General features: G+C 44.6%; 1 protein-coding gene across 1 annotated transcript in view; it reads left to right on the plus strand.

Moving 5' to 3' along the window:
• The window catches only part of Dnah9 (dynein axonemal heavy chain 9), a 316,088-nt gene that overhangs the window by 11,240 nt on the left and 289,499 nt on the right, over positions 1–15,349 (plus strand). The window contains exons 3-6 of the mRNA XM_055594261.1: positions 1,500–1,658; positions 3,089–3,219; positions 11,066–11,277; positions 13,118–13,351. Coding sequence (XP_055450236.1) covers positions 1,500–1,658; positions 3,089–3,219; positions 11,066–11,277; positions 13,118–13,351 — 736 coding nt within the window. The remainder of the gene's footprint in view (positions 1–1,499; positions 1,659–3,088; positions 3,220–11,065; positions 11,278–13,117; positions 13,352–15,349) is intronic.

The raw sequence follows: 15,349 nt of genomic DNA on the forward strand, positions 1-15,349 counted from the left end.
GTGTGTGTGTGTGTGTGTGTGTGTGTGTGTGTGTGTGTGTGTGTGTGATGCGTACATGTGGAAGTCAGAGGACAACTTTCAGGAGTAAGCTCTCTCCTCCACCACCTGTGTCCTAATGATGGAAAGCAAATCAACAGGTGTGTGTGTGACAGGTATTTTTAACACAAAGCTATCTATCTCACTGTCCTATTTTAACTTTAATCTCTTGTCCTCGTACCTGTTATTTAAAACAAAACACGTCTGAAGGGGAATGCTTGGGAATTTTAATCTTTGTTAGCAGTCTGAACACAGAATGAAATTGTGCTGGTAAGTCCTGGTGAGGCGCACTGTCTCCTGGAAGAGTTGTTTGGCTGAGGAATAAGCTGCTTTGTTATACAGGGAGCTTGTCCTCTGGTGGGATTCAAGCAGAGGAGTTGGCTGGCATCCTAATGCTTCACACACTGACAAGATTTTATGCCATTTAAGGTTCCTAAATTAGTCTTCAGAATGTTGATGGCCCCTGACTGTACAAATAATATTGAATGTGCAGGAGAGTGAACATGCTTCCCCAGAAAAGGGTCTGGACAGTTTGTTGACGTGCTTAAAGGAATTTATTACAGGGGGAGGAGGGAGTTTCGAACCGCTAGGCTCTGTTGGTAAAATGCCTAAAATGCCTGGCACACAAGCATGGGGACCTGAGTCCAAATCCCTAGCATCCACAAAACATTGAGCATGGCATTCTGTATGTGTAACCTCAGCACTGGGGGACAGGTGAGTTGCAGACAAATGGATTCCTGGAGCTCCTTGACCAACCAGCCCAGCCAAACCAATGACTCTAAGTTCAGTGAGAATCCCCGTATGAAAAAGCAAGAAGGAAAGATACCACAGAGACATTAAACATTGGTCTCTGGCCTCCATATTCACGGGCATAGGCAAGGCCCCAGCTTGCAGATATCCATCTGAACATGTACACACACACACAATTTTTAAAAAAGGATTCATAGGTTAGGTGGAGTTTTCCACCTGGTTTAAAAAACTTGACATTCTGTTTTAGAGAACGCCCAAGGATATAGCTTGAATTGGCTTAAGTTTGTTCCCCAAGGATTTGTTTGGGGCTTTTTGTTCTTCAGTGTTGCTCTGTGGAGGGGTGGTGGGATCCTCAAGACTTGGAGTTTAATGCAGGTCAGTGAGGTCATAGCGAGCACTGCCCTCAGGGAGGACTAAAGTGAACCCTGGAGGACCTCAGCTTTCCCCAGATTAAACCTGGGATTAGAGGGTGAAGCTAGCCCCTGCCTGCTTTTTCATTTCCGTGTTGCCGTGTGAATCTTCACGCTTACATTACCATCCAGAGCATGTCCTGACACTCGATCGTGGACTTCAGGCCTTACAAATCGCGAGCCAACTGATCTTTCCACACGTTTTCCACCCTAGGGAATTTTGTTACAGCAACGGAGGGCGGGTGAATGCCCGGGCCTAAATGCTTTCCACACAGACTGGGGCATTTCTGTTGTCTTTTGCAGCTTGGATTCCATAGACAAGTCAGCTGTCTATGCCATTGAGTCTGCAGTGATCAGATGGAGCCAGCAAGTCCAGGTGGTCCTTAAGAGAGAGTCCTCTCAGCCCCTCTTACAAGGGGGAAATCCCACTCCCAAGGTGGAGCTGGAGTTCTGGAAGAGCAGGTAGGCAGGGAGGCGCGTGCTCGGATGCTGGGATAGGCTTGGTTACAGAAGAAAAGGCCAGGGCTGGCCTGGGGGAGCCACCAGTGAATCTGGTCCCATCTCCAGGTGTTTCCCATCTTCTCTAGGGCTGACAGCTGGCTGTCTTTGGGTCAGTAGAGTTTTTTCTCCCTGTACACTGGGAGACATATTCTTTCTCTGAGGTTCAGTAGCCACCCTTCCTTTCTTGGGGCACTGTCAGTTCATTGGGGATCTTCCAACTGTGTATGTAACTAAATCAAGACTTAAAACATCATTTTGTTCTCTTTTTAAAGATTTTTTTAAAAAAATTTTTGTGTGTATGAATGTTTTATTTGCATGTATGTGTGTGTGCCATAGTCATCCAGTCCCCTAAAACTGGAGTTAGAGATGGTTGTGAATCACTGTGTGGATTCTGGAAACCAAGCCTGGACCCTCTGCCAGGACAGCCAGTACTCATCCTCTGAGCAATCTCTCCAGCCCTGATTCTTACTATTTTTATTCTAACCTCTTCCCTTTTTCTTGGACACCTAAGATTATATGTATAGACCTCTGTAAGGATCTGAGAAAAGAAAAAGAAGAAGAAGGACTTTTGGACATTGGCTGCAGAACTGCCTGCCCTAGGAGGGCTCAGCTTACCCTTAGCATCTGCTGTGTCTCCATCTCATGGGGTGACCAGAAATACCTAACTATTGCTCCCGACTGCCTCCCTTCCTACCATCCATGCCTTCCTTCCTATTAATCATTGCACTGGTGAATCTTTTTCTGGAGGAGACGGGCAGATGTTAGAGGCAGATGTCCCTGACCCTACATAAAACAGTGTTAGGTTAGGTGGAATTTTCCACCTGTTTTAAAAAACTTGACATTCTGTTTTAGAGAATGCCCAAGGATATAGCTTGAATTGGCTTAAGTTTGTTCCCCAAGGATTTGTTTTGGGGCTTTTTTTTCTTCATTGTTGCTCTGTGGAGGGGTGGTGGGACCACCACCAGCTGCCCTGGACCAGCTGCCCTGTCGGGCTCGAGCTCTTTATGCACTGCCATGCTGAGAAGCCCCTCATCACCCGGTTTCTGACCATTTCCTGACCTACGATGAGGCCCTTCTCTAGAAGTCCCCCTTTGACAACGTTTCTGTTTCCGGCCCCAACCTTGCTGCAAGAAATTCTGACCTCCAGCTGCCAAGCTTTTGGGCCATGAGCTGGTCGCAGCAGTGTTTCCTTGAGCTTCTTTGGGCTTTGGTTCCTGACTCAGGCGTTTGCCTGCACTGTTTTCTCACAGAAGTCTGGGCTCCTGGGGCTGGATCTCAGTCTGTGTGGAGGCACCTGAGGCAGGGCTGCGGTCTGCCTGCAGGACAGTGGGCGTCACAGTGGGACAGCATTTCCAGGTGCTCACTTGCCCCCCCTCTCCATGGCATTGCAGGTGTGAGGACCTGGAACACATTTATAACCAACTGATGACAATTAAGGTGAGGGGCATGGCTGGACTCCTGGACAGACTTCAGAGCAGCTACTTGCCAGCTTTCAAAGCCATGTTCAGAGACGTTGAAGCAGGTGAGGACTGCCAAGTGTTTCCACAAATCTATCTGACTCAAAGTTTTCGTTAGCACTGTGTCTACTCTCAGGGATGCTAACATCTTTACATCCTTATTACCTTCTTATCTGGCACAAGACAGTAGTGTAACAGGACTGGCAAATCTGGAAAGAGCCATGTTTGTGGGTCAGCTCCCTTGTGGCCTTAGATAAACCTGTAACCTCTGTGGTTGGAACTCTGGCTCTGGTGTGCCCGCTTCCTTGCCTCCCTCAGCCCTTGTGAGATAATGTAGATGGAAGAATGTTATTATCTGCACCACACTATGAGCACACACCGTGACAGAGGTGATGCTTCACCCCTGGAGTTCAGGCCCCTCTGCACCCTTGGCATCTTGAGAAATCTTCATTCTGCTTCTAGCATCATTCTGCCTTTTCTGTTCAGATGGGACTGCAATTTCCTGTCCCTCTGAGTGGCAGACAAGATCAGCCTTTGTCAAAATTGCATAGCTGGCAAGGAGTATGATGAGACGTAGGTGTGATTTCCCAGGGTTCCCTTTTCCCTCATTGGTCCGGTTTGCCCTCCTCCACCCCCATTTTACAACCACCCCCCTTTTCTTAGTACTATAGGTCAAAATGTGCTCTTAAAGGTATTTTCAATTTTGTATGAATTAAACTTAATCTAAGCAGTGATTTTCAAGTACTCTCTTCTCCTGAACTTTCTTTAAATACTCTGCCCCATGTATGTCCAAATATATAAATGTAATCAATGTCTATTTGTTCTGTCAACAAGGGTAGTGGCTTATAAGCAGAGCCCACTAGCTGACCTGTCTGTCATCTTACTCTCTTCTTTTGCCCTGAGGAATAAGAGTTAGTGATAGGGTATTTTTCTCTCGTATTCTTTCTTTCTGTGTGTCTTTCTTGTTTTCTGCTATGTAGCTCAGGCTGACCTTGAACTTAGTATGTAGCCCAGGCTGGTCTTGAACTCAAGATTCTCCTGCTGTAGACTCCTACGTGTTGGAATTATAGGCGTGAGTTAACACACCCAGCTTCAGTGCTGGGGTTTCTGAAGAGAGCAATACAACAGAGAAGCAATGCAACTATCATAAAACTTTAAAGGTTTACACAAGCCATTGCAGTGGCTCCTGAGCCAGCAAATACAGCTGCTTTGAACAAGATGTCTGTTGAAGCTTCAGTTTGCTCTTTCTCCAGAGGTACTATGCGTCCCAGGGGTACTATGTGTACTCTTAGTTTGAGCTTCAGTTGAAGTACACTGTTTCAGCAAATGATGCCAGTTTTCTACTTGGGGTTAAAATACATTTCCGTTTTATATACAGTCAGCCCTTCACATCTGTGGGTTGGTCTTCATGGACTCAATGGATTGCTTTTACTTTTGTCCATACTGAAAATATACAGGTTTGTTTCTTGTCATTATTTCCTAAACAACACAATATACAACTTTCTACATAGGATTTGTATTCTACTAGTTACTATAAGCAGAATTTCAAGAATGCAAGAAGACCAGGCATGGTGGTGCAGACCTGTGAATTCCAGTGCTTAGGAGGCTGAGGCAGGAAGATCTCCAGTTTGAGGCTAATGAGGCTCTTGTTTCAAAACAAAACAAAACAAAAAAACAGTGACAATCTACAAACATCATTGTGTGTTTAGGTTATACACAAAAACAACACCCTTGATATTGATACAAGGGGATTGAGCATTTAAGGCTCTGTGCATTGGCAAGAGGGCCCTGAACCAGATCCCCACATGGACACCAAGGAGCTATTATAACTTTATCTGTGTTAGTGTGGGGGCTTTTGGAGAACTACTGGGGAGGCATCGCTACAGTGTGCACAGACACATACATGACACATACAACGTGTGCAAATGCCCAGTGTTTAGAAGTCAGATAACATAGCATAACGGAAGAGTGTTCTGTGCATTGGTCCTTCCATGACCACGTGTGTCTTTCACACTAGTAGATTAGGAAACTCACTCTTCACACATATCAGTGGTTGGAAAGGATTTGTTTCTTTAGGCCAGCTTTAAAAATGCTTTTTTTTTCCCCAATTGAATGCATGCTAGAAGTGAAATTTGAAAACACAGCAATATGATAGTATCAAGCATGCAGCATGGCAATGGCAGAAGTTCTTTAAATATGTGATTCAATTCCCATGATAGGAGAAAAAGAAAATTAGATTAGAGGTGTTAGGAAGAGCCTTGGTCAGGAATTTGGCAATGTCTATAAGACTAAAAAGATTTTAAAGGCTATTTACTAGTTTTTATCATTTCTAATCTAATTTCAGAACACCTGGCTTTCTTTATCCTGAGTAGATACAGTCAGTGGCTGCATTATTCTTAACAGTCATAGTTGGCCAGTTCGCTGGCTTTGTCCTCACAAAGAGAGATGGAGAAAAAGGAGTATCTGTGGTTGTGAGCACAGATCAGAGAACTAAGGATGAAAGGTGGCAACAAATATGATTGGAAATTGAATTGATTAGAAATTGAAGATACTTGGAAGACAAGAAGTGGAATTGACTGTCCCCTTGCATGCAAGAATGTCTAGCTAAGGAGTTCTCTGCCTGGTCATTCCTGTCTGATTGACACAGAACAGCCTGGTTTGCAGTTGTCTCGGGGTATCTGTATTTCCCTATCATCCACCACAGACTGGATCATTTAGCCATCACCATTTTGGAGGCTAAAAAGATCAAGACTGTGGCCCAGGAGTTGAGTTGTGTGATGAGGGTTGCTCTCCTCCTGTAAGATGGCACTTGGTTGCTGCATCCTGGGTTGGGGAGAAGTGATGAGTCTTCACACATGGAGGTGGAAGGCTACCAGAATTCTACAAGAAGCTTTAATCTTAGTCACAAGGGAAGAGCCCCTAACCACCTTTACCAGCTCCTCTAATTAACTCCCCCTATTGACCATTGATTTTCAACACCTGGTGTTTTGGGGCGGGAGGGATACAATGAAGCCACAGAGATGTTTGAAGGTGGAGTACCTGGGAGAGAAGGCATAGCCCTGTGCTTCACTGGAGCCACAAAGTACTAGAAAACTTGCCCACTCTTCTATACATCTCTCTTAATTTTCCAGTCCTACTCCCCAAGAAGCACTCAAAAGTAAGCCAGTAGCTTGAAACTGGACATGTATATTTATTTATACCAAAAATTGGAAATGAACACATTTTCTTTTATAGTTTGTTATTAAAGGTTTACCTGCAAATGCCTGTCAACGTTTAAATAAATAAATACAGTAAAACAACATGTATCTATACAAATCCTAACATAGGCAGGTGGAAAGATGGCTCAGTAGTATAATCATTTTCTCTGCAAATGTGAGGACCTGAGTTCAAGCTCTGGTACCCACCTAAATGCTGGCCATGAATGCGAATACCTTTACACCCAACATTGTGGGGCAGAGAATGAAGGGTCCAAGAGCTGTTTGAACAGCCATCCTAGTTGAAAGGAAAACTTTTAGTCCAGTGATATACCCTGTCTCAAGGGGAAAAGGTAGAGATTCATACAGGAATGATGTCTGCTCTGTCTTGCATGCACCTGTACCGGCACCATACACACACTCACATGCACGAAACACACATACACACACTCACACGCATACATACCCACACTAGCACGCGAAAAAAACAATATGGCATAACAGATTTCGAACTGTGGTAATAAACACAGCATGGGGATTGGCATAAACACATACACATAGAATAGCAAGACAAAACAGCAGAAACCAACATGAGTGCACATAATTGTGGCCATCGCACATCAACAAAGGTGCCCAAAATACACACTGAAGGAAAGAAAACATTGCTAACAAATGGTGCTGGGGAAACTGGATGTCCAGTGTAGGATGAAAGTAAACCCGTGTCTGTGACTCTGCACAAATATAAACTGCAGGTGGATCAGAGACCTCAGTGTGAAACTTGAAACACTGAGTCTGCCGAGAGAAGACACAAGCTGTACCGTACAGGATGCAGGCGTGGGAAAGGGCTTTCTGGGTGGGTCTCCATTCACGCAGAAATTAAAGGGACCAGTCAACAAAGTGGACCTCGTTAATTGAAAAGCTTCTACACAGCGAAGAAATCAACCAAGTGGTAAGAAAGGCCACAGGGTGGGATAGTGTTTTTCAACCATAGATCCAAGAGGAATAATTTTCATAATATGCAGAGAACTCCAAAAGCAAAGAATCTAGAAAACAAACAATCCTGTGGACAGTGGGCTCTATATCTGAGCAGAGACCCCTGAAAAGAAAAAGAAAATGACTAAGAAATATCTTTGAAAGTGTTCAACATCTTTAACCATTAGGGAAATGCAAAATAAAACTGCTTAGAAAGTCTTTCCAGCCCCAGTCGGAGTGGTGAAGATTAACAAAACGGCAAATGCTGAAGAGGGTGTGGAGAAAGGAGGACCTTTATTGCCAACGGTTGCAGCCACCCAGAAATCAGTGCCGGGAACTCTTTAAACAGCTAAAAATAAATAGACCATATGGCCCAGTTATACGGTCCTTGGCACGTGCTCAAAATACTTGACATCCTACTCCACAGATAAGTGCCATGTTCACTGTTGCTCTAGTCACAGTCGTTAGGAAGCGGAAGCCCCGTAATGTCCTTCAACTGGTGGAAATATGGGCTATATACACTGTGGAATCCTATTCACCTATAAAGAAAATTAACTTGTAAAGTTTGCAGGTAATGCTTGGGCCTGAAAAAGTATATTGAGAGAGGTGACCCAGATCCCCCAAAACAAACTCAGCATTTTCTCTCTTACTGTGATTCCTAGTACTGAATCTTCAGATGTGAGTATACGACCTGATACAACTATAGAAACAAGGAAAGGGTAAAACGGAAGAGGAAAGATGAGATAAATATGAAAGTTGTTTGAAAAAGCCACAGATAACCATTATTTTTATATTTGTATATAATGATTATATCTACATATGTATTAATTATACCACATAAGTTGATAATTCTCCACACAAAAGCATACCTATATAACAGGCATGAGTGGTTAGTTGGGTTCAGGAGCCCCCCCAAAAAACAATATAAGCCATTACTATTATCTGGTTGCCTCCCAGATCTTGAAGGCCCTGTTTTTGAAGGCAGCACACAGTTTGGACAGAGGACTTAAAAGAATCCAGCAAGAGCTGACCCGAAAGCCTTCTCCCTGAGGAGTAGCAGTATCTTAAGGCGCTCTGGAAGCTGCAAAGGAAGAAGGGCAATCAAAAACAGTTCTATCCGCCTATAAAGCCCACTAACCACGGCAATGACTGGCCCGACAAGATATCTCCAAATGGTGAAAAAACTGGTACCTTTGTTTTGGGGGTAGTGATAGCTGTGTAACCGAATGGAAGGCCTGTTCGATGGGCAGGAATTTGTGCCTGGCTCTGCAAATCTAGCCAGCTGTGCATGACTGGAGAAGCTGTAGACTCTAGAGGCGACCTATTACTGCCATTTCCCTAAACTAGTATTGTTTCTAACTCTATTCTAAATATGTACCCTTCTGTACACAGATCGGCATGGCTCTCCCAGCCTCAGCAGAGTTCTCTCTTTGCAGCAAAGGGGGACTATTGCAGAGTCATAACTGGTCAAAAATCATTGTGTAAGTGACTGTGGGATGTTCAGCCCCGACTGGTACAGGTGACAACCCCTAATATATGTATATTATGTATATATGTATGCATATATGTATATACTATATGTGATGGATATGAATTATATATAAAAAGCACAATACACACGAGTATATATATACCGATAATGAAGAAGAAAAGGTCAGGAGTTTGAGTGGGACTGAAGGGGCATGGCAAAAGTTGGAGGAGGAAGAGGGAAGGGTAGAAGTAATATAAATATACAGTACTTACTTTTATATAAATTTCTCAAAAAAATTAAATAAAAAGCGTACTTAATGGGCTAAGTGAGGCTCAGTGATAGTGCGCCTGCCTCACATACACAAAGCTTTAGGATCCACCGCAGCACAAAATCCACATAAAATGCAGTTTAACCACTCAGCATTGTCCCTGTAGTTGCTGTTATAAGTGACAGAGCGAGGACTTAATATTCATAAGAGGATGTGTGCCGCTTACATGCCAACACTGTGCCTTTTTATATGAGACTTGAGAATCCTTGTCTTTGGGGATTCAAGTGAGGCTGGCAATCAGTGTGTCCCTCAGAAATTGAGGAATAAATATCTTAACAAAACAAAACAAACAGCAACAACAACAACAACAACAAAAAAACACAAGCAAAATTCTAGCTCTATTTGTTATCATCTTCTTTTCGTTTTATATCAAGGTGATTGCTTTTGCTTGAACTAGGAAGCCGCCTGTGCCTTCTCAGATGTTACAAGTCTTAAGACAAGCAAGTTAATGCCCAGTTGTATGAAGAAAGATCTGAGTTTTAAAGGACCTCCAGGCAGGGTGACAGAGAAGGCTCCTGTGCATACTCCTCAGCCTCCTCTCCTCTGTGTGTGTGTCTCAACCTCGTCTCAGCGGCACATGTGAAGCCAGGCCTTGTGTTCTTTAGAGAGGCTGTTAGATAATGAAGCCCTCTGCCCCCACTCAGTGGCCCTAATACTCGCTGCCAGCCTCCCACATAGAATTACTGCTCTTCTCTAAGCACCATGCCATCTGACTGACTCACACCACTTGGGATATAAAGTACAAGTGTCCATATCCATATATCCTGTGTGCCTTGAGCCTCATGGTAACTGAACCAGAGGTTCAGAAGAGTTAGCAGAGGCACCACTCCTCTTGCTCAGACAAATGGGGCTGGTTGGGTTACATAGTTAGCCTAGTGAGTTACTTGGGCATTCTAGGATGCTGTGCATCTAGTGGTAGAAGAATTCCTGATACATTGGAGGTTGCAGCTAAATTAGGGATATTTTGAGTTTCCTGTAAGGCAGAGAAACAGCCTCATCCATATAATATGATATAAGACCACCTGACCTCATAGCCACCACCAACTACCTGTCCAGGAGGGAAACAGCTACCAGTAGTTTCTTCAGTCTGGCTTCCATTTCCTCTGGGTTCATGTGTTCAAAGTCATAAAATTGGGAAGTGCCTGGTCAGCATTTGAAGGCACACTCTTCCGGCTTTTATGCTTGTCCCATCAGCTGTCTTTATGCCATCTTTGTGATATCAGCCTCAAAGCCATTAGCAAACATTTGTTGAGGAAAATCTGGTAAAGTAGAGCCACAGACTGGGGCTGTTTGCTCAGTGGTTTTATGTCACCTTGACACAAGTTTGAGTTATCAGAGAGGAGGGAGCCTCAATTCCTCGAGATCTGGCTTCAGACAAGCGTATATGGCATTTTCTCAATTCGCAATTGATGGGAGAGGGTCCAGTCCATGTGGGTGGAGCCATCCCTGGATTGGTGGTCCTGGGTTCTATGGAAAAGCAGGATAAGCAAGCCAGGAAGAGCAAGTCAGTAACATACCTCCATGGGCTCTGCATCAGCTCCTGCCTCCAGGTTCCTGCCATGCTCAAGTTCTTGTCCTGACTTCCTTTGCTGATAAACTATGATATGGAAACATCACCTGAACTATTTCCTCCCCAAGTTGCTTTGGTCATAGTGTTTCATCACAGCAATAGTAACCCTAACTAAGACATGGAAAGCCAGGAAGAAGTCCTGAGAGAACCTCTAAGTTCATCACTCTAGATGTTTCAGAGTGCTCCACATTTCAGTCTATCTACAGGAGAGCCAGGAAGCTTTCTAAAATCATCTTCTGGTTGTCTTCTCAGGTCAGGAAGAAATTGAAGCCTTGGCTTTCCCAACTCCTACTTAGATCTCCAGACACCCACACCAGGGCTCTATGAAGTAGGTGGAGCCCAGCAGGGAAAGCTGACCATCTGTAATTTCTTCCAGCTCTGACAGAGGCCCAGGACATCCATGTCCACCTATTACCACTCCAGCGACACCTGGACATCCTGGAAAGCACGGAGTTTCCTGAGGTGAAGGGCAGGTTACGGCCTCTGCTCCATGTGGTCTGTCTGATTTGGGCCACCTGTGAATGGTACCGCTCCCCAGGGAGGCTTACAGTTCTGCTCCAGGAAATCTGCAACCTCCTCATCCAGCAGGTGAGCTGATCTGCGCATCCCAGCATCCCAAGCAACTTCTCTCCTCTCCGGGGGCTGGCTGGCACAAAGGCATGTGGAAGAGTAAAATGTGTGCGCATATCCCTAGGCACAGAAGTAATTACGACCCAAAGAATTCTCTCCCTTGAATTGTATGTTTTCACAAGGCAGCCATTCATAAAGAGGTTTTCGGTACTGCTAACCCCAGGGTGGCCCAGTCTCTCCTTACTTTCTGCCTAAGCCCCGAGTGATGCCAAGGGCAGGGCTGGTAAATTGCAACCTCCTTCATGTGAGGGATAGGTATTACATCACCAGCAGAGCCTAGTTATTAAGCCTCTAAAGTCAAGGGATTCTGTTCCTGGCTTACCACGTGTGAACTGTGTGTTTTAGGGCAAGCCACTGCCTGCTTTGTCTCACTGTCCTTTTCATAATGGTGCAGCGAAAGGGAGCTGTCTCACAGGGGTCATTGAGAGGCTTCAGGGTGAGGATGCCAAGAATGTCTCCATCCCATGTGTGCTCAAAGCTCCTTCCCCATGAGCTTTCAAGATGCTGCTGCTTGGATTACACAGATCATTCTCCCACTTTTCGTTGCCGGCGATGCTTTTTTGGTGGTTGAACTCAAGGCCCTTCACATGTTCAATAAGCAATCTATCATTGAGCTACATATTTTTAATTTCATCTTGAGACAAGACTTTGTTATATTTCCCAGCCTAGCCTTAAACTTAAACTTGCAATCCTCCTGCCTCCTCTTCCCACGAAGATGGGGTACAGCTATGTGCCATCATACCGGCTTGTCTACTTGCTCTCAGGAGTTCCTGTAGTACTAAGACAGTATAAATCTTAAAGAGAGTGTGTGTGGGTAGAACTAGAAGCCTTGGTTTGGGTGAGCTTTCCTCCATATTGTCTTCTTTTGGCATCTGAGGACAGTGGACCCTAAGAAAGCAACGCGCAAGCTCACAGAATGGCTCCCAGGAACTAGCATCCTCTGAGTGTCTTGAGGCTACAAAATGGTGCTACACTCATAATCCTGGTCAGTCACCAGATGAGGGGACAAGAGGAGTCTTAGAATTTATTACGTATTTAAAGATGTTGGTCAAGGTCCAGGACGTTGACTTCTCAAGCACGCCAAAGCACCACGCAGAGCGATAAGCACCTATCACTTGGCTACGTATTTTTAAATTTTATTTTGAGACAAAATGTCTCACAGATCTGCATGCTCCCATCGCTACTGAGGGGACTTTTAGGTGAAAGTATGAGAGGACAAAATGCAGCATCCATAGAGAGCACTTATTAGCTCCCATGCTTTGACAATCCGAGGCAAGGCTGAGTTACGTTGTGGTTTCAGGGGATGCCACCCAAACCCCATACTCTCGGCTGCTCCCTGTGCTGGTGACAGGGTCTCTCCAATAGCTTAGCTTCTCAGTTCCCAGGTTCAAGTCTTTTGAAGAGAGAGAAATAGGCATGGCCCAAAGAATTCTTGCATTCAAAGTGTTTTGCTGCCAAAGCCATTAAGTCACAGAACAACATGTTGGGATTAACATCTGCCGCGGTGCAGCTGTCCCAGCCCAGTCCCATGGTGCCTTCTGGGATCTGACTGGACACTTGTCTGTTCACAGTGTGGTTAAGCCACACTGAGGGAACATAGAGACTGTTGGACTTAAACAGCAGCCCAGCCCAACCCAAGCTCACCTGTGGAAATGAAAACGTGTCAGAAGTTTTCCGTGTTGTACTTGCGAAAAACACTACACAGGCAGTTCTTTGGTTCTAAAACAGTGTTGGCGGAGTCATGGGATATCCTGTGCCTGGCATCATGCTCACTGATACTAATTTATCTACTTCCCAGGCCTCTAATTACCTCAGCCCGGGAGACCTCTTGAGAAGCGAAGTGGAAGAAAGCCAGAGAAAACTGCGCGTGGTCTCCGACACCTTAAGCTTCTTCAAGCGGGCATTTCAGGACAGAAGGGAACATCTCCACACTTACTTCAAAGGGGACTCGCAAGTCAGGGGATGGGATTTCCAGGCGTCTCTGGTCTTTGCGCGACTGGATGGCTTTCTGGGCCAACTGTGTACGGTGGAGGTAAGTGTATCCATTTACCCTGGGCTCTGACCCAGGAGTAAGTACGAGACTGCAAACGCTACCACGTGGCCGGAAAGATTTACATGGCTCATGGTTACAGAGGGTTTTAGTCTGTCAAGGAGGCGAGGACAGGGAGAAAGCATGCTCCGACTGCGGAAGCAGCAACACTGGACGGTGGTTGTCCATGGAGTGATGAAACAGAAGGCAGAGAGCGAGGCTGGAAACGGGGCTAAGCTGTCTGCTTCAAAGGCCTATCCACTCCTGTGAGCCAGGCTCTACCTCCTAAAGGTTTCCCTGCCTCTCAGCACAGCCCCACCCACTGGGATCAAGCATCCAAACACGAGAGCCTGTGGGCAGCATTTTAGATTCAGTCACCCTCGGTTGACTGGAAGGATCAGAGAAAGAAAGCTTCAGTAAATAGTTGTCACTGGGATTGACCATCAAGCGAGTGATGGTTCTTTCAGAAGTCGGAGACTCTGATCATCGGCACTTAGGGACAAAGCTCCTGAAATCAGTCTGCTAACTCAGCTTATTTTCAAATAAATGCGGGCTGGAAACCCAGTGTGCGAAACTGAAATGGAACAGGGCTATAGCTGTCCATTCTCACAGATCAGATGCTTGGAGCATGCTTTTCACTCCTAGACTGACCAATGGCTCTAAATCCCTAACACCTGTGGATCCCTGGGCACGAGAAACACACCTGATTCATAGTTGTCTCCCCCCGCAAATATTTTAGAATTAATGTGAATTTTTGTCTAAGTACTATGGGGAAACACACAAGAGACTGTCCCTTTTGCTTTTAAATCTCAGAATTTAGTGTCTTATAGCTATGGCCTTACTTATTGCAGTTTGGTATTTTTTTAAAAAAATATTTTTATCACTTTATTTCTCCTCTTTCCTCTACCCAGTCACCCCCAGATACTTAGGATATTTTTATTATTATTGTTACGTGTGTATGTGTGTACACGAAGATGTGTGTGTGTGTGTGTGTGTGTGTGTGTGTGTGTGTGTGTATGTATATATTTAACCTGAGTCCATTTTATTTGCTGTTTGTGTGAATTTGGTATTAGGACTGACCCCTTTGAATTGGACAAGCAATAAGGAGGCTTATGCCTGGGAGAGGCTGATTCTCCTAGTCCCAGAAGTCATTAGGTGCCTAGAAGTCTTTGCCTAGTTGTGGGGCCCAGTTAAATTTTCATGGTTCCACACTTACATATCCATCGATATGGCCAGTGTTCTGGCCTTTTTACACAGTCGTTTCTAGGAGAGACACTTCACAGTGTAAGTCCTGCTGTTCTGGCTCTTACACTCTTCCCAGCCCCTCTTCCTCATCCTCACTGAACAGAATCCACTATGACGTAAACATATCCACTAGGGATGGGCTCCCCCCAATTCACTGGTCTCTGTATTGTGTCCAGTTGAGGTTTTCTGTGATGGTCTCCATTTTCTTTCTTTCTTTCTTTCTTTCTTTCTTTCTTTCTTTCTTTCTTTCTTTCTCCCTCTCTCTCTCTTTCTTTCTTCCTTCCTTCCTTCCTTTCTCTCTCTCTTTCTCTTTCTTTCTTTCTTTCTTTCTTTCTTTCTTTCTTTCTTTCTTTCTTTCTTTCTTTCTTTCTTTCTTTCTTTCTTTCTCCTGAGGACTGTAAGCCATGCTTATCCAGGAAAGGTGGCTCATGAAACCTGATTGAATTTTTGTGGAAAGGATAAGGGTCATAATATGAAATATATACTTAACAGTAACTTGAGGACATCGGGGTCACATCCAATGTTAGACCAATAGCCAAGGGAACAGAGAAAGGAATTAGACTTGTGCTCCTAGCTATTAGTAGCAGAGATTTTTGGGGGGAAAGAGACATTTTGTGGATATGCTATAATGAACCTAACAAACTATTAGATGACAAAGATTAAAGAATAATAGACTAAATCTGTTCATGTCAATTTTTTAATAAATGCATATTAAAAAAAAAATCTCTTGGCACCGAGCTAAATCTCCAGGCACCA

Source organism: Psammomys obesus, unplaced genomic scaffold (assembly GCF_907164565.1).
Source record: "Psammomys obesus unplaced genomic scaffold, mPsaObe1.curated_primary_1811, whole genome shotgun sequence".
NCBI classification, from domain to species: Eukaryota; Metazoa; Chordata; class Mammalia; order Rodentia; family Muridae; genus Psammomys; species Psammomys obesus.